The sequence below is a fragment of the Aptenodytes forsteri genome, unplaced genomic scaffold (assembly GCF_000699145.1).
Source record: "Aptenodytes forsteri isolate BGI_AS27 unplaced genomic scaffold, ASM69914v1 Scaffold977, whole genome shotgun sequence".
Classification (NCBI taxonomy): Eukaryota; Metazoa; Chordata; class Aves; order Sphenisciformes; family Spheniscidae; genus Aptenodytes; species Aptenodytes forsteri.
This window is the reverse complement of record NW_008795012.1, coordinates 44,583-62,368: the sequence shown is the minus strand read 5'-3', so window position 1 is coordinate 62,368 and position 17,786 is coordinate 44,583. Positions and strand designations below refer to the sequence as shown.

Here is a 17,786-nt window from a genome sequence, read left to right as displayed (position 1 = left end):
ACACCCCCCCCCCTCCCCCCCCAAGTATGGAAACTTAGTATCATATCTAGGCATGTATGAAAATTGCCAGGTTTGCTTTAGCCAGTGGTTTTGGGCCTATTTTTTCCCTCTGGTTACTATTTGACCTCATCTACTTGTTAGCATAGCCTGCATCGTAGGAACCTGGTCAGATTTACAGCTTTTAAGCAAGCTGTATTGGAGGGAAAAAAAGTACCCAAGTTAAACCTGTTAGAGGTGAGATAAAGCTGAAGAAAATAAGTTATTTCATCCTTTCAAGAGCACAGGTATCTGTATTGATGGAGTAGTCTCTTCTGCTTCATCTTTTTATGGCAGTCTCCACTAAGGGTGAGTTAGCCATGTTATAAATGATGTCCTTCTGTTGTAAAGTGATTTCTTTAGGTTTGAGACACAACTAACTACTTTTGTCAATACTGGGTAGCGAGGAGGCTCTGCCTGGCGTGGTGAGGCATGGGCCCTCTCTAGTTCCCCTGGGGCTGCGGCATGCTGTGCGGGTTCGGAAGTGATGCCATTTCCGTCTCAGTGCTGTCCCTCCTCTCCTGCAAACCGACAAGTCGGGTGGCTGTTTCACTGAGTTTCACTAGAGTGAAGAACAGCTCAAGATGTGTATAAATTAACCTCTGATAGCCCATTTCCCTTACTGCAGTCAAAATAACTTTTAAATCGGTTACTGGGGACTTTTCATTCTAACGTTTCTTGCTCCTGCAGTTGGTTTTCGTGGTTCACTCTCTGATGTTACTTTGGCCCTGGAATCAGGTAGGATCTGCTTTACAGACTGCTGGACAGGTGTCGCAGCACAGCTGTGCTGTAAAGAAGGTCTTTAGCAAAACAGATTGTTCAGCTACATTCTCAAAATACCAACCTACAATATGACTAATGCATAGACAAAAAATTACTGTTCCATGTTATCTCTGTTAGGAGACTCTGCAGTTATGTGGTTGGAATATAATAACCAATATGAAAATAAACTGTTTCCTCTAGGTATTTTCAAAAGCAGGTTACCACTTGAGCAGCTATTCAGAGCACTATTTCACTTACAAGCTTTAGGACTAAAACTTTTAAGATTAGTCCACGGTGAGCTATACGTACCTGCTGCAGGGACAGGGTGCTCAGCACATTGCTAGCTGCTTGCAGTTAAACTTCATACTGAACGTGTTGGCCCTCACTCTTGGAAGCATTTTGATAAACTTCAGCCACAGTGGGTTTGTAGGTCTTTATAAAGCTCACAGACCGCCTTTTCTTATCGTTCTGCTAAATTATAATCAATGATATATAGTTTTTATTTTTAACAGTATATACTGTTAACATATACTGTAATATATATACTGTAAATGTTTGCATTTGCTACTACATTCACAGCAAATACACAGTCTTTACACAGGCAGATCGGAACTCCTGCATTTGACCTTAATTAATATAACCATAAATAATATTACTGTAACAAAAAAACCATTATTCAATGGTTAAAATAACTTACTGTTCTAATAGTCTAGCACAGGCTACATTTTCTTAAGCAGTAGTTCACACTAGTGGGATTAATATGAATAAGAAGAACTCAGGCCAGATGTTGCATGCTACATGATGAGGTATTTTGTATTTGCCATCTTCACCTATTACAGCTTGGTTTATAAAAATGTGTTTTGAGGCCTGACATGACACAAAACAGTTGTTTGTCTTGTCTGTGGAAGTTTGCTTTGATCGGGGGCTGGACTAAATGACATACAGAGGCCCCTTCCAACCTCAACTAGTCAATGATTCTATGAGTTGTAGAAAATAAGGTGTTACCTGTGCAATTTCCCTAAATATTTTAGTCAATGAAGCATCATTTACTTTATCTCTGTACATAGCTTTAGTAGAAATAAACTGCTGTGTGTCTGAATCCATGCAATACCTCAGATCCTTGAATCACCACAGGAAAATGCTTAGCAATGCAATGATACCTCCTCCTGCGCTGCAACCGTTCAAGGGGTAGTGTCAGTAGACCTTAAAATACAAGTCAGCAAGGCTATCATCCTCCTTTTTGCATAAAGTTGCTTGAGTAATGGATAAGCTAGTAGAGGTGATTGCTTTCTTCATCCAGCTCCTGCCTAGCTTTAGTCCTGTCTGCTCAGTACAGTTCATTGAGGAGGAAAAAGCCAGCTATACTTAGCTCAGCTTTCAGCAAAGGGGAGACTTGAGTTGCCATTCCCATGGGCAAGAAAACAGATGGGTGGCTGCTCCTGACTGAGGAATGTGATAATCACGTATAGAAAATGCCTAGTGCTTTTTGTTGTTGCTCAATACTTTGTTATTCGGTCCTGTGACTGTGCTTGATGCCAGAGTAAATTCCTTTTCTCGGTTAATAGAGGCACAGCTTATCTATAACACGTTGGGGAAAATGCAAACTGGCCTTGAAAAAAGAGCTGCTATGCTGTGAGTTCTTCAGGGAGTGTCTGATGAGAACAGTCTCAGTTCTGTTATTTTTAGGTCACGAAGATAGTAAACCGGTGGCTCCGTAATCTGTAAAAATGCTTCAGTTTTTTCCAGGGGATCATCAGCTGTTACATATATGATTGGATATCTTTAATCCCAAGAAAAAAATCCCAAGAGAATGTAAAAAGGGAAGAATTACTGAAGGTCAGTACAATCTTGCAATAATTCTGACAGAAGATTGGTCACTGTAAATGACTTAAATAATGAATTACTACAGAAGATTGGTCACTGTAAATGACTTAATGAATTACGGCAGTTCTGTAAGTATACCTATGTCTGCCTCATTTTTCATTAGGAGCGTTCACTTTTCAGTTACAGAAAATGCCTTCATTTTTAAAAGCTATGGTTTAATTTCATAATACCATGGCGTTACTGTCATTTCTACCAGTGAAGGTGTGGTTTGGGGCTTGTTTGTATATAGCCTGGGCTATACCACTTTAAAGTGGGAAGAAAACAGTGTAGATGTATACATGTTAGGGTGTTGTCTGTTAAGAGTGAGTGGATGGGAGGCGATGCAGTGCCAGAAGAGAACAGTTAGGGGTATTCTCCTAGCATTTTTTCCCACAGATAACACTTCTGTTTATATAAAGTTTAGCAGTAATACACTTCTCCCTTTTACCAAGTTGCCATACACACACCCTTTAGATGAGGCCAGGAATTTTTTAAACAAGTTTTTATAACTGGACTGCTTCATCATTTTGGGATTCCTTAACTGTTTTTTGTCCAAACTCCTCTTAACAGTTCATGTGGTCTGTTCACCCAAAGAAGGGGTTTAAATGCATCTTATCTCTATAAACTCAAATTATGTTTAGAGAAATTAGGTGGCGAGATCGGTATAGAGCAGTTGAAAAGTGGTGGCAGGTCATTGCATTTTGGGATATTGTGACTATGATATCTTTGTTAGGACAGCTCTAAGTTTGCCACTCACAGCAGGCTAACTGCCAGATAGTGCTTTACCACTGTTCATAGGGCTATTTTTAAAGAATTATCTTAATGTTTATTTTGGTTTTGAGTAAGGAAGGGGCTTTTAACTGACGTTCTCAAGCTCTTCTCTCTAATCCTAAAGGCCAGGAAGTGCTGTGTTGGCTTGTTGTGGTTTTGTTTTGTTGTTTTAAAGTGGACAAGTCAAATGGTTTGTCATGCTGAAACTTCTGTAGCATGTCTTGTCCAGTGTCCTGGTGGCAGTTCTACGGTAGTTACCATGCAAGCATACATGGACTCAGGCTTTGCTGTATGTGCCTGTGCATCCTTCCTTGCTGCATTTAACCAGGAAAATGGCAGTTCTCCAATGCTACAAGGGACTTGAAGCCTGTTACTGAGAAGAGCAGCTGGCAGCTTGTTTTTTACAGAAACGAACAGGCTATGCCTGGTGGAGTTCTGCCAGCTGTTGCTCAAAGAGGAGGAGGCTTATCCCTAGGCTGTGTTGTGGGAGGAAGGAGTGAAGCTTTGTACCTAGGAGCTTTGGCCCTAGGGAGATGCTGGATTATTACACTGGTTATTCCTGCATAGCGGTTTCTGGGAAAGTTCTCTTCAAAAGTGAAAGCCAAGTCAAGAGCTTGTTCAGCACACTGGAGTGGGGCTCTGCCCAGGCACACCAGGGCAGGACACAGCCTTTTTGGGTTATGACCAGAGAACTGGATGTTTCCCAATTTTCCAAGGGCTTCCTTCCCACTGTAGTACTCTCTCTCCTCCTGGTCCCTGGAGCCAGGCTTGTTCTGAATAAAGTATCTGTCAAAAAATGAAAAAAGCTTTCTAAATTACTTAAAAATACAAGTCTGTAGGCTCCTTTTAGTAGTACTCGTGCTTCCCTTTTTAGGGTCTAAGGTTCAGCTGATACCTACAGCTGATAATCATACACACTTGAAAGGGTATAGCAACAGTTCTTCCTCCAATCATCAGTGCTGTATCCTAGGAATGAGATGCTCATTCATCTTCACTGCAGTGCTCATCCAGATACTACAACCAAAAAAACCACCAGTCATTCTGTACACATTTAAATATCCTTCTCTTGCCTAGTAAGACACAATGCTCTCCTCAACATTACCATCTTACTCTAAGGTAACTTTTTAAAAAAATAAGTATTTTTTTGTTTTGGCATCTCAATAGTTACACTTCCAGCAGATTCATGAAACTGAGAAAAATGAGTGAACTCAGGTGATCATCACAAGGCTTCAAATTTCTTGCTCAGAACTGAACTGCCAACTAGAAGTTATTTCTAGAAAGGTTTTTAAAATTGCAGTACTGTTTACTAATATTAACATGAAAACTTTGGAAGTCAAGCAAGAAAGTGTTACAGCTGCAAGAGAAACAAATATGTTCAAAAGACTTTCATATGAACTCAGTGATCCCAAACGTCTCAGCGCATTCAGCATCATAAATTCAGCTGTAGTCACAGTAAAATGGAGAACACAATAGTGAAATTTCCATTCCATTCACAGCGATTTCATAAAGGATGAAATTCATAAACAGAATGAGTCATAAGCCATTGAGTGGTTTTGCACAGCAAAACAGTACATTGCAGTATAATTCTTACATCAGAATTTCTTTGCTTTCAGCTACATTTAGATGGCACTTAAATAAAATAATCACAACAAAGAAATGTGTCTTAGTTGTGCTGCATTTGAGTGCAACCCTTAGATTATCACTTAATAAAATAGATTATTTAAATTTCAGATTTACACTGGCAATGATTATTATGATTTAGATGAGGAAGGACAGAGATCCTTGCTAGATGTTAGCTAGCTGGAGTCCATTCCTTGGTCTTCTGCTTCTGGCTCAGGAGGATACAATTCGTCCAAAATCAGCTCTGCAACAACAACAAAATCATGTTTCAGAGAGTCATTTTTCTACTTGATATAGTATAATTATAGCGGGTATCTGTTTGCATTTTAAAACATTCTGACTGTAGAAGGCTACAGCAAATCTCCCTTTTCAAGGTTCAATGCAAACAGGTCTTTAAATGTGCTTTTTGTCATACAAATTTCTCCCCCTCTTTTCTTTAATGCCTTTTTAGGTATTAAAGGAGAGAACTATCTTGGACAGTGAATTAAATTTAGCTATTAGTGGAAAAACAGTAAAGGGCACTTTGTTATTTTACAACTAGTTCTGACTACTTATTAAGTTTAAAACCTCATTTTTGTTAACTAATTTTAAAAAGCCACTAGGACAAAAGCATAGTATTTTGTGTTTTAAAGGAAGAACCTGAATGCTAACTGCAGGTTTGCAAGCACACATGTGCACCACCATCCCCAAAATCACAAGCTGTTACACTGTTTTGGTCCATTCCCAAGCATAACTAGACAGTGTTAGGCAAAGTTCTAGAAAAACCTCAGGACACTCTAAGCAATCGGAATAGAACAAATACATGGCACACTGTTTAGCATCTCCAGAAAAGTCACTGTAACTAATAGTGGCATGCTTGCATGACCTGCCTTACTGATGCAATACGTACACAAACAACGAAGGATTTATCACTCCAGTTCTGAGTAAGATCAGATGCCTTGTCTGGTATCTTGTAGCAAACCACATACTGACATAAGAGCACAATCTTCACATCAGCTCTACAACATGCATGTAAATAATACCACAAGTGAACGAAGAAATGGCATCAAGGTACAAGGAGGGGAGAGAATTTCACGTGATTAGCTCTCTCTAGGAAATGGACACCAGAAGTGTGCAAAGCAAGGGGCAAGTCCGGATGGACATGGGCTAGAGGAGCTTTTGGGGTCATGGAGGAAGGTTGGGGGTAGGGGGAGAGAGATGTTAAAGATGCAGGGGGGGAAAGAAACAATTGCAGAGAGAAGGTGGAATGCTAGTTGGAGACTTGGAATAATGATTTTTGTTTGTTTTAAATAACGCATAGTACAGATGATTGTTCTACTGAAGAGAGCTGGGGTATAGGATTTTGTTTGATTGGATAGTGGGGCGTATTTCTATGGAGAGAAGAAGAAGCTAAAACTATTAAAGAAGAATAGTAGAGTAGTGATTCAGTATAATGAAGATGGAGCAGCACTAGACTATGGACTGCCTTCAGAGGTCTGAGCAGCAAACATCCATGGTATTTGGTACATGGTACTTGTTAAATGTGGAAAGGGACAGAAGTGGAATTTCTATTTCTACAGCATGGAAAAAAGCCAACATTATCATTTGACTTGTTTTACCTTCACAGGCACTCAATTTTTGAGTCTTTTTGAGAATGGCTCTTATGCCCGGCATGGCTTGGTCATATTGATGGAGAACTTCCAAACAGTGTTCATGAAACAGTTTATCTTTCTGAGATAGGCTGTGTAAGAGTAAAACAGCATCCCGTAAAAACTGAATAATTTGTTCCTTATATGCACACAAGCTGTTCTCAGATCTTCTAATCTTCATCCACTGTCTATGTAACATTATAATTAGTGCCTTAACCACCTGCAAGAGGAAAAAAAGTGCCTCAATACACAAAGTAAAATTATACTAGCGGAAAACTTGTTTCGTTATGAACTTTACTAATTAATCTCTTCAAACTTCCAAATTTCAGAATATTTTCTAGCAAGCAAAAGCAAGGTTCTTAGAAGGTGGCATCCTTTAAAGTACAGTACACTTCTGTTTCATTGTAGCTAAAAAAAGGGCAAAAAGCTATTTCAGCATTGAGTACCTTTAAGTTCTCAGTAGATTAAACTCAGCCACTGTAGTGACGTACCTCAAGATTACATTGGCAGTCTGTACCAGGTAATAAAACCGCTGGACTGGAACACCGCATACACCTTGTCAGGAGTCTAACTGTCTATTACAAAAACACGCAGATTGCATTATAATGAGTACTAGGGTTCTGCAGAATTATCAAACAATTAAGCTGCAAATAAAGGGAGGTAGAAATGATATTTCATTACTAGTTTCAAACATTCTTGTTTTTTTCTTAACAGTTGATCTTTTTTACCCCAAAAAATTGTTAAAGTTTTTTCCCTGTAAAACTTTACAGACATAGAATTTGCCTTGCACAGAAACCTTTTCAACTTTCTGATGAGAAAGGCTAACGAGGTGCAGTGGGCCTTAATTCACTGCATACAAATAATATGTTTACACTTTATATAAAAATGTAGGTAGGGGGATAATGAAAATGGTTCAAAATTCTTTCAAATGAGAGCAGAAGTGGAGCAAATAGTAGAACCTCAAACAAGTCACCACTGTCAGTACAAACAATACAAAATGGAGTTCAAAAGTTATTCTTCCTATATATACTCATGACTATTACACAGCAAGCTAGCATTTCCACTGAATACAATGAATATAATCCTAAGTCGGTACAGACTGCCTTTTATATGTAATAACTCATAAGATACAGTTCAGAAGTAATTAATATAATAAAAATTAATCATAGATCTTGCTTCCTTTTACTCCTCTATCGATCTAAAAGCAAAATAGAACTTAGTGTTGAAAATTTACAGCCATCCTAGGATCTCTCTTGCTTTTTTGGTGACTTAACTATGACTGTTACAACTGATGTTCTCTTTAAAAATAGTTACTGATTCAGTTTCAAGCAGCTACTCTTAAAAATCAATGTAATCCCTTACTGCAAGCCAATACTTTCAGCTGGAGAAAGAACTTGTTTTCGGACAATTTGTGCATTGCCCTGCTCCTCCCACTCCCCCAGCTGGAAATAGCAGGAAAAAGCATATGAGCAAACAGCTGTGGTTACCTCTTGTTCCAGCTGAAGCCAAAGCATTTCAGATGCTGATTTATCTGGTCTTGATGTAATATACATATACAGTGCAAGAAGAAGGCAGGTGTCTGAAATAGAGATAACTTTGTTATTTTCCCAATTAGTCAATTGTTTATGACAAAATTTAATTTTGTCACACAAGAAAACATTTCAGAAAATACGTAGAGTGCTATCCTGGGACTCATGATACAGGCTCAACTTCTTGCTTTACTTCAGACATCTTAAGCAGTGCTGAAGAAACTAGTATCCCTAAACTTTATCTATGCATTTGTGGCAATACTGTCCTACTTCATTCATAAGGAACTGGACAAAGACTATTTGTCATGCAGAGTATGGGAATCCCTAAACTCAACAGTGTCATGGGCACAGATAAATTAAACTTCAAAACTCCTCAAAAGCCCTTTTTTCCTCATCAACGTTTAATATAATAAACATTAATCTGGAAAGTAGTTTTAAAAATCCACATGGGTATCAAAAGCTCTGTATGTAGAGAGACACCACAAGACAAAATACTCTTCAAACAAGAACTGAAACACTGCACTAGGAAACAAGTTTTCAGGTAACATAGCAGGCTTTTTGCCTTTTGGGGTTTTAACACCTTGGAGCAAGGCCTGTTTGCATTACTTACTCATGCTAACTAACATTCAACTGATAACAGTTCTCTGTGTTACGCGGTCTTTTACCTGAACGAGAACAAAGTTGAGCAACCACCATGTGGTGTTGAGCAAGAATAGACAACAGTCTCACAGTCAAAAGGACAGCAGGCAAAGGGGTCTCCGGACACAGACAACGGAGTAGTATCTGGCTACTCAGTAAGTGCTGAAAACTTCAAAAGAAAACTCAGTTAGAAATGGGAAATGCACTGACAAGTTGAAAATGCACTTTCTTGTACACAGCATCGTAATTTGTGCCTTTTTAGCCATTCAGAACATACCTGATCTCAACTTACGTGTCATAAATACAAAGTATACTGAAAAACATACTCTGTTACATTTGGCAGTCAGTCTGCAATTCATTCTATGGTTGTGTATATTAGGCCATTAGCAAATGAAATGTCTCACTTTTGAGAGTGGCATTTTACCTACCAGAATGAGACCCTGTGCTTTCGTTCCTTACGCATCTCCCAGCAATTGCAAAAATCCCAAAATGAATGTTACAGATATTCTGATCAACTGCATATGGCCTTAAGAAGTTTTCTCACTTTCAAGTGACAGCTATGCAATGAGGCAACAGCATCTGCCTCATGTAAACATCATAAGCAAATCTTGTTACTGATCGGGGGCGATTATCACATTCATTAGCAGCAAAGGCAGTAGAAAGATCCTCAACTGCTTCTCTGAGAAATGTGATATTCTCTCATACATGTCAAAACTTCTACTGTTATCTGCACAAATTAGTTTCAACAGAGAATGAAAACTGCTAAACAGCAGAGTCTGAAATAATTTTAAAGCTATTACTGACTTACTTTATTAGCAAGTCCATTGTTGAATTTTCAGCTAATTTCACCAAAACTTTTAGGCTTTGGTTCAGTATACTATCAGTCTGGGAGCCTCTTGCAGCAGAAAAAGCTAAAACCTGAAGCAGCTTTTTAAACAAAGAATGTTGAGCTCGATCATTATTGGGAGCATCCTGTGGAGGTACAGGCAGCCCTCCTTGCGTTCTGGTGTCTTCTTTATTATCACACAATGCATTTTTGTCCATCTTGGAAACCTGTTCATCTCCAGCAGCAGAACTTTTTTCCACTTCAGTAGATAGCAACGTGTGGACAACGTCCCAGCTATAAAACACCAAATAGTAAAGAATACCCAGTGATATAACTGTAGTTTCTTCAAGAGACAACCTGAAGTCCTCCTTACTTGACACCATATTTGTGTTGGTTCTGGAAGAAGCAGCTGAATGGTTTCCACAAGAACCATTTAGTGACTTGTCCGCCAGTTGTACCGCTTGACAGTATGCACCAATATGGTGTTCTACCAAGGGCAAGAGATGCACGGCACCTCGGATCTTGCAGCGTGTGAGGTGCAAGAACTCTCTCCGGCTTTCTGTTGGGCTTCCTTCAGATAATCCTTCATCCATAGCAATCAAGTTCAATCCTGTTATTGCAAGTTTTTGAGCTTCTCGCAGGGATACAAGAGGAGCAATTTCTTCTTGAGCTGTCCTGCTGCTGGGTAGTTGTGTGGACTTCCTATCCAAATAAAATTAAAAGAAGGGAAATACTTCAGAAGAAAAGGCAGAGAACATAGTTGAAATCTGAGTTATCCATATTCTGAATAAAATAATAGAAAGGCTAGAGTAGTAAAAACATAAATTGGGGGGAAAAAAATCCTACTCCTTGATACCTGCATGGAAGAGCAATTTCAAAGCATTCCTAGGTCTTGTGAAAGTAGTCAGAGCTTACAGCTGAGTAACTTCAGCAGCTCACTATAAGCCATTGTCTGAAACTACATTTCAAACATTGGCTTCCTGGTTTCATGCTTTTGATAACCTGTCATATATTCTTATCTTCCCCTGATGTTATTTGGTAGCTTCTGGGAAGAACGAGTATCTGTACATTACTGATCTGTAATATGTAGGGGCCTTTGAAGGACTACAACAACAATAAAAAATTATTTTCTTGGCCAGAGATGAGAGAGAGGAGGGGAGAGAGAGAGTTCAGCTATTAACTAGTCAAACTGCAGCTACAAAGGCCAAACGCGCCACCTCTACTTGCATAAATGGCAAGGGCAATGAGACGTGAGCCTTGCTATGAACCCACAAAACACAAGAATTACTAATAAAATAACATATCAGAAAAGCAAAGGTATTTCAGGAGCTACAGTCTAATTCTTTAAAGTGAAAAACAATTATAATTTATATCCAATATTCATATTTAAAATTATTTACCAGTCACTATAAATATATCTTTGAAAATTCCACATAAATTGTACTTTGCAAATTGAACATAGTTTAGACTTTGAAGATATAAAGCTTACTGTTCTTTTGATCACATTTCCAACATTTTCTTCCCACTTAACTCATGATCATGTTTATATGCTTCCCTCATTGCAACGGAAGTTTTATGTCCTTAAGTGGTTAACATCAGCAGCTGCTAACAGTCACTCCCAGGTTTTACAAAACATGTTTCTGTGCCTTCCCCTAATATATAATTAACCCAGTTTATCTCTTAGTGTTGTTCCACTGTTTAGTATCTATGATAATCAAAGATTAATAATTAAAGATGCAGAATGATGTTCCAAATTTTGCATTAAATGGCCTAAGAAAAACAGCATTTAACACAAGGAATGAGCTGTCCTACATGGATAAGCATTTCTTATTACAGAGAATGCCACTATACTAAGAACAGTCAGATACAGTTTAACAAAAAAATAAAACTTACGTATCCAAACCGTTAGGCTGCAATACAGCTCCAGGTAGAGGCTCAGAGTTACTGCTAAGAAGATGGCAGAGTCCTAGTAATGACCCAGGGACAATGGGCTGCTTCATCAGTGCATTTAGTAAGATAGAACCTGAAAGGATACATAATTGTCTTTGGAGTAGCTTTACCATCAACTGCAACATCAACCACAACAAAAAATTAATATTTGAAAAGATTAGCCTTATATATAGTGCTCTCAACCTCAAAATAATTTGTTCATTACAAATCTTCTTTCTCTACAAGAGAATGATTTTCAGAAAAATTAAGATACGATTTAAATATTAACCAAATTGTATTTAGAGATATTTTAATTACAATCCCATATTAGCAAAATAGCTCGAGCCAAATGATCGTATATCCCAACCACCCTGATGACTTGTTCCAGTCCAGACATTAAAATTATATGATGCAATTCTATTCTGAATTGGAAATAAAATAGTACCCTGAAGACTTCCTGGTGTTGACTGTTGTAAATGTTGCTTTATTGTTTTTACCTTCATTTTAAAAAAAAAAAAAGCACATTTTTCCTGGTTTTATATAGGTTTACAATAAAAAGCATAATATATTAATACTGAAAAAGCCAGCCTTGTAATAAGATGCCTCTTCACCCATATCCTTCCATAAAGCAAAACCCAGGCAAACTTTTTTCTTAAATAGAATAACAACATAAGAATGTTGTTAGGATACAAGATAATAATATAATCTGAAATGTTTTACTGCAAAATCACAACATTCAAAGCAAAAAGCGACTAGCAGAACACCACTATTCTGTGCAGTGGCATTGTACGTAGCAGGCTCCTCAGCATGACGCTGCTTAGTAAAGGCATCTGAGCTGTTCCTCAGAAACGCTCGCTATTTCTGTATTAACAGAAGTAAGTTACCTTGTGCGTTTCGTTTAGGTACAGAGTTGTAGGAACCGTTTTTTCCCATTGCTTCATGCTTCACAGGTAAAACTTCAGGATGGGTTATCTTACTGTCTAAAACAAACAGTAATTATGAGCCTAACATCAGAGCTACATTGCTTATATATCTGTACCTATCCTTTATACACATTCAGTTAGCCATAGCTGTTATATAATAAGTAAACAGAGTAGACCAGTAAAAAGCATTTGTCTTGTGTAACTCAGATACATCAAACAATAGTTGAGCTGTGATGCAAGTAGAATTGCTCCCCAAAATAAATTAGAAAAGTGAGTAAAATTTCACCTTTACTGTCAGATGTTCCACAGATTGTTCAGTGCTATTGCTCTCAACTTTTCTTTTAGAAAAAAACAATACCTTAAGTTGAATTCGCACTACTAGCAGAGATTTACATGACTACGTTAGTTAAAAATCAACATAAAATTCTAATTTTTTTAAAAAAAAAAAAAAAAAAGAAAAAAAAAGAAGAGCATTTCATAATCTTTCAATCATCTATATATGTCACAATTACTAGCCAAACTGAAGCCAAAGCCTTGCAGGGTTCAGAAGACAAATAATCAAGTGTGTTTTTCAAACAAAGAGGCATATTAAGTGTTGTTACCATAACAAACAGTCAGGAGGCTGAAAAAATAGCAATACTAATGCTTTAAGGCTACTGTATTTTTCTTTTTGATGGAGTTCATACTGCCCATACAGTTTCAGATTGAATACTGGAACTGACAGTAACATCTCAGATTTTTCATGACTCTTACTGTAAGGATTAGTTGATGATACCCAAGTTTCTTCCATTTATTATTTCCTATTGGAAACATGGCAGTCAGCTGCTATAAAAAAAACACCATTTTTGTTTCGTATTACAGCAATCTTCAAATACATGCATATATTAATTTCCTAAGCTTTACTCAGTGAGATTCAAGATACAATTTTGTGAGAATTACTGCCCTACACATAAAAGAGGAAATGAGTATACTGTTTCAGTTGCTTCTTTCAATATGGCTAAATATGTGCCCTTTAAAACAAAATCCCCAAAAAGGTCAGCTTTAAAGCCAAAACCACAAGAATACAAGAAATGCATTAGCTGACTAGCGGACTAATTCAAGAAATAGGCAAATTATTTCCTGTTCTTCTTTATTCAATGAGAAAGGCAGATTAACAATTTGGATATTTTAGTTCATCACATAATAAACGTAAGTTTTTCATTACGGCCAATAGCCGCTTCATTGTTGACATCTTGGCATCTGGTATATAGGCATTACCAAGGTAGGAATTAAAATGATCTTGATGCAGATTTCAACTATTTAACAGCTATTTAACGCCAATTGGTACAAAATGGAAAGAAATCTAAGCAAAACCAAAATAAAACAAATACTTGTTTTTCTCTACAGTGAACTTACTGAAACTGTTCAGTCACATAGTACAAAAATCCTTATCTATGCATATGCTTAATTCATATGCATAGAAGGTTCATATGCAGCTAAAAATGTTGCAAGTTGTATATGGGTTTACCTTCTTTGATTGAAGTAGTCGGGGCAATCAAATTTCCTGAAGAACACGATGGTCTAGTGGACATTTCAGCACCAAAGGATTCCTTTGTAGGAAAAGATCTTTTTCCAGGCTGTGGAGAACATCCTTCTGATTTCACTTGTATTGCAAAATTCTTTTTAGGGCTAAAATAAAAATCAAACACTTCGATGAATCAGTATTTCTTTTGTAATTATTTTATTAAACAATAAACAAGGATCTATTTAAACTGATGTTTTAAAGGTACTTCACTATAAACTCTGCATTTCTGTCACAGATACAAGGAAGGCTCTTTTTGAGCAAATTCCATAGAGGTCAACTGCCTTTTTTGGTTGTATTTTTTAAAGACAACAGAGCTAAGAGTTACATGAAGAAAGAAAACCTCTTTAATAGTTTAAACACACATGTTGTAAAAAGGAAAACAAATTCATTTTCTGAAACTCCTACCTTGGCGTTAAAACCATTTGAGTAACATGTTTATTTCTTTCACAATTCTGAAGTCGCGTTCTTAATTCATTCATTTCTGCATCTTTGAACTGCAACTCTGACTGTAATGACAGTAACTGAAAGAGGAATTAAAAAGACAGTTTTACTGTTACCGAATAATTTAGAGGTGTTATAACTGCAGAGCAACTAGGATTACCATAAGATTTCAAGATTACCATCTACTTACTGTGAACTCTGCATAAGATCTCCATTTTTATGTATGCTAGTCCAATTAATACTACTTAGACCCAAGTGTCAAAATTTCAGGCAAGAAGCATATGACTTGTTCAGACAGACCAAGTGCCACGCAGAGCATGACTACAGTGAGGCCAATAACAGCAGAGTAAACAGGACAAAAGCAGACACTGTCCTCTTCAGGGCTTTCAGAAAGATGACTGCAACAGGAACAGCAGTCTGATCAGAGTCATAAAGCACATTCTGTCGCTTTTTTCCATTTTAAAATACATTCCAATTTTAATGTTCTCAGGATTGTGTAAAAAAAAAAGCAACAAGTAAATGAAAACCTCTACCACTTGAATTTTATTCTTTTATTTTGGCAGAAGAAAACGCTCAGCAAGTTCTTACAAATGCTTTCTTCTAGGTAAGAAAATAAAAGCATACATCGTTTGGAAATTTCACACAAATGTTCTTCCTTTGACTAGATGGTCTGTGACATCATTAAGTCATAAAATTGGTTTCTGCATGTGATGTGCAGGTAATTGACACGTTTACAAACCTTTTTGGAGAACTCCTTCTCTTTTTCACTTAAGGTCTGAGATTTTTGCTGTTCCAATAGCATGTATGATCTTTTCTGTTCCTCCATAGCATACTCCATCTGCTGCATTGAGTCACGCAAAATTTTAATTTCTCCATTTTTAGTAAGAATTTCATCCTGCATTTCTTTCAGCTGCAAACAGATGAATTCCATTAAAGGAAGTATATAACCAAAGTATGTATTTGTATCATTATGTGGTTGAAAATGAGGTATATTTATATTTTCTAGGGAGAAAAATGTTCCTGTAACCCAGTTCAGAAATTCTGCAATGTTGCTTCTCATCTTATCCTGATTAAATCAGGCTCAGCTACTGTTTTCTCTAACAGAATTATAAAATGACAGCAAAGGCACGTCTTCATATACCGTCCCGGTATCTGTCAGAGACCATTCTTCTCTTTCCCTTTCTCTGTGATTATGTTCTTTTTTTGAAAAGTATTCTAGTCATGCACATCAATAATTTATTCATTGTTTGGATGATAACAATGATAATTTAATTATAGTATTTCATCTAGCACGGCAGCCAACAAGCACACTGTCCTAAGACAAGCTACCACCCCCAGACAGTATCTTCACGACACATATAGTCTCTAATACTTTCTGAACAGCCATCACCACTCAGAGACAAGACTTTGGAGAGATAATAAATGAGTTACTCGGAAAAACACGGAGAAAAAAAGCAGAAAGACACCTCTATACCACTATGTAAAATTATGGTTTACCCCCATGTTGAACATGGTGTACAGGTAGGAGCTTCCCCAATAAAGAAGGATATAATAGAGCTGGGAAAGATTCAGAGAACAGAGGTAAGGGTGACGAGAGAAAGGTAAATGGAGTAGGACAATCCCATCTGGGAGAAAGCACAACTGTGAGGAAACAAAGGTCTATCGAGGTGTGAATGCTATGCACAAGTTATTCCTTGTTTACTGCTTCTCATAACAGCCAAGACCCATCCACTGAAAATCACTAGGTGCAAAGTTCAAAATAAAATCAAAGAAGAAATTTCCTGACACAATGTGTTGTTAAGCTGCGGACCTCTTTCACGCTAAAAGGTATCCAAACCCAAATACACAAGCGTTTAAAAAAATACACTATAGACTATTAAATACACGTATAATATTTCTGGATCAGGAAGTACCTACGTGAAATTTTACCAGAGGCTAAAAGACTATTCTGGTAAAATATCATCATAAACTTGCTCAGGTCTTATATTCTTCCTAAGCTGTCTGCCAAAAAAAAAAAAAAAAATGGACTTGGTACGGGCATTTGTACCTTTCTTACTTTTCCACATCTATTTTTTCCCCGTAGTATCGTTCCATAAGGATCATCAGAAGGTAAAGTAACGTAACAAAACCTAAAAGTCACTTTACTTTCTCAAATCTTTAAGTTGCACAAAACAACCCTTGCTGACTAGCTGACAGGACAGAGGAGAATCGATTTGATAGGAAACTAGTAAAACTGACAAATTAGCATTTGCTAATCTGAAATGACCAAGAAATAAAACATTGCTCTCACTCTTAATATTACTAGAGCTGTTTCTAGTATGACGCTTTTAATAGATCCATGGATTTCAAAGATTACTAATCAACTTGATTAGAATGAAATACTTGGAACCGAACTTATCCCACCTTTCAGTTAGCCCTATCAAAAAATGTGATATTTAGAGGGGAGGGGAAGATATTGCTAACCTTCTGTTTAATTTCTTCGTGCTGTGTTTGCAGTACTTCGAACTGGAATGCATCTCTCATCAGACTATCTTCCGTACTGCTTCCTGTTGCAGAAAAAAGCCACGATCTGTTCTGAAGCACGGACGATGCATGTACATCACTGATGACTCAACATCAAGATTTTGTTATTTGCCATCACATATGTCTGAATATCCTAATGTTTATACTGTTGCTACAAACAGGTAAATTGCACGCCTCTAATCGCCACGGTAACTTTTTTAGAGCTTGTGCATCAATCCTTAAAACAGAGAAGAAAACCCTCCCCCCAAACATTTCTAGTATCTTAAAACGGTTAAGGTGACCCACAGTAAACACAAGCATTTCCTGCAAGATAATTTTAGTTAACGCACCCTGCGCAGATAAGGGTTAACTGAAAACTTTTTTTACCCGGAGAAATTACAAATGTTAGCATTGCTAAAACATACTTACAGGATTTAAGCCCCCTGTACTTAATTACGAACAAAACCCTGTATCCTGTATGCGTTTTCAAAGTAAACCTGAAAATCAACTGTTAATATGAGACATATTATGCATTTACTCGTGAAAGTTAACGGTTAGGGAAAAAAAAAAAAAGGCTGGTAGCCAACATGCACGATACTGGAAACGATACTTAAAGCATGTTAAAAGTTTACGAAACTCGTTTGTTTTATTTATCACGTTTAAGATGCAGTATCAACGTCACAGGTGAGCGTTACCACAGACATCACCAGAGAACAGGTCCCCAGCACTGTTAGCTTAATGCTACGTGACTGC

General features: G+C 37.3%; 1 protein-coding gene across 1 annotated transcript; it reads right to left on the bottom strand.

Moving 5' to 3' along the window:
• Positions 1-4,805: 4,805 nt before the first annotated feature.
• On the bottom strand, positions 4,806-17,311 carry ATRIP (ATR interacting protein). Its single transcript, XM_009275551.2, has 12 exons — positions 16,995-17,311; positions 15,271-15,441; positions 14,496-14,611; positions 14,034-14,194; positions 12,488-12,583; positions 11,568-11,697; positions 9,657-10,376; positions 8,875-9,017; positions 8,168-8,259; positions 7,172-7,255; positions 6,651-6,900; positions 4,806-5,296 (listed from the first exon to the last, which is right to left on the bottom strand). Exons 1-12 carry the CDS (start codon positions 17,052-17,054, stop codon positions 5,229-5,231), a joined length of 2,091 nt encoding a protein of 696 aa, XP_009273826.1. The 5' UTR covers positions 17,055-17,311; the 3' UTR covers positions 4,806-5,228.
• Positions 17,312-17,786: the final 475 nt, after the last annotated feature.

What these genes read in the sequence shown, in the direction of transcription:
- ATRIP (XM_009275551.2), bottom strand. Translation starts at nt 17,054, where the DNA reads ATGAGAGATGCATTCCAGTTCGAAGTACTGCAAACACAGCACGAAGAA. An exon ending in GACTACTTCAATCAAAGAAG is followed by an intron (nt 12,584 to 14,033) that starts GTAAACCCATAT and finishes TGTTTGTTTTAG; the next exon opens with ACAGTAAGATAACCCATCCT. An exon ending in CAGCCTAACGGTTTGGATAC is followed by an intron (nt 10,377 to 11,567) that starts GTAAGTTTTATT and finishes TTATTTGGATAG; the next exon opens with GAAGTCCACACAACTACCCA.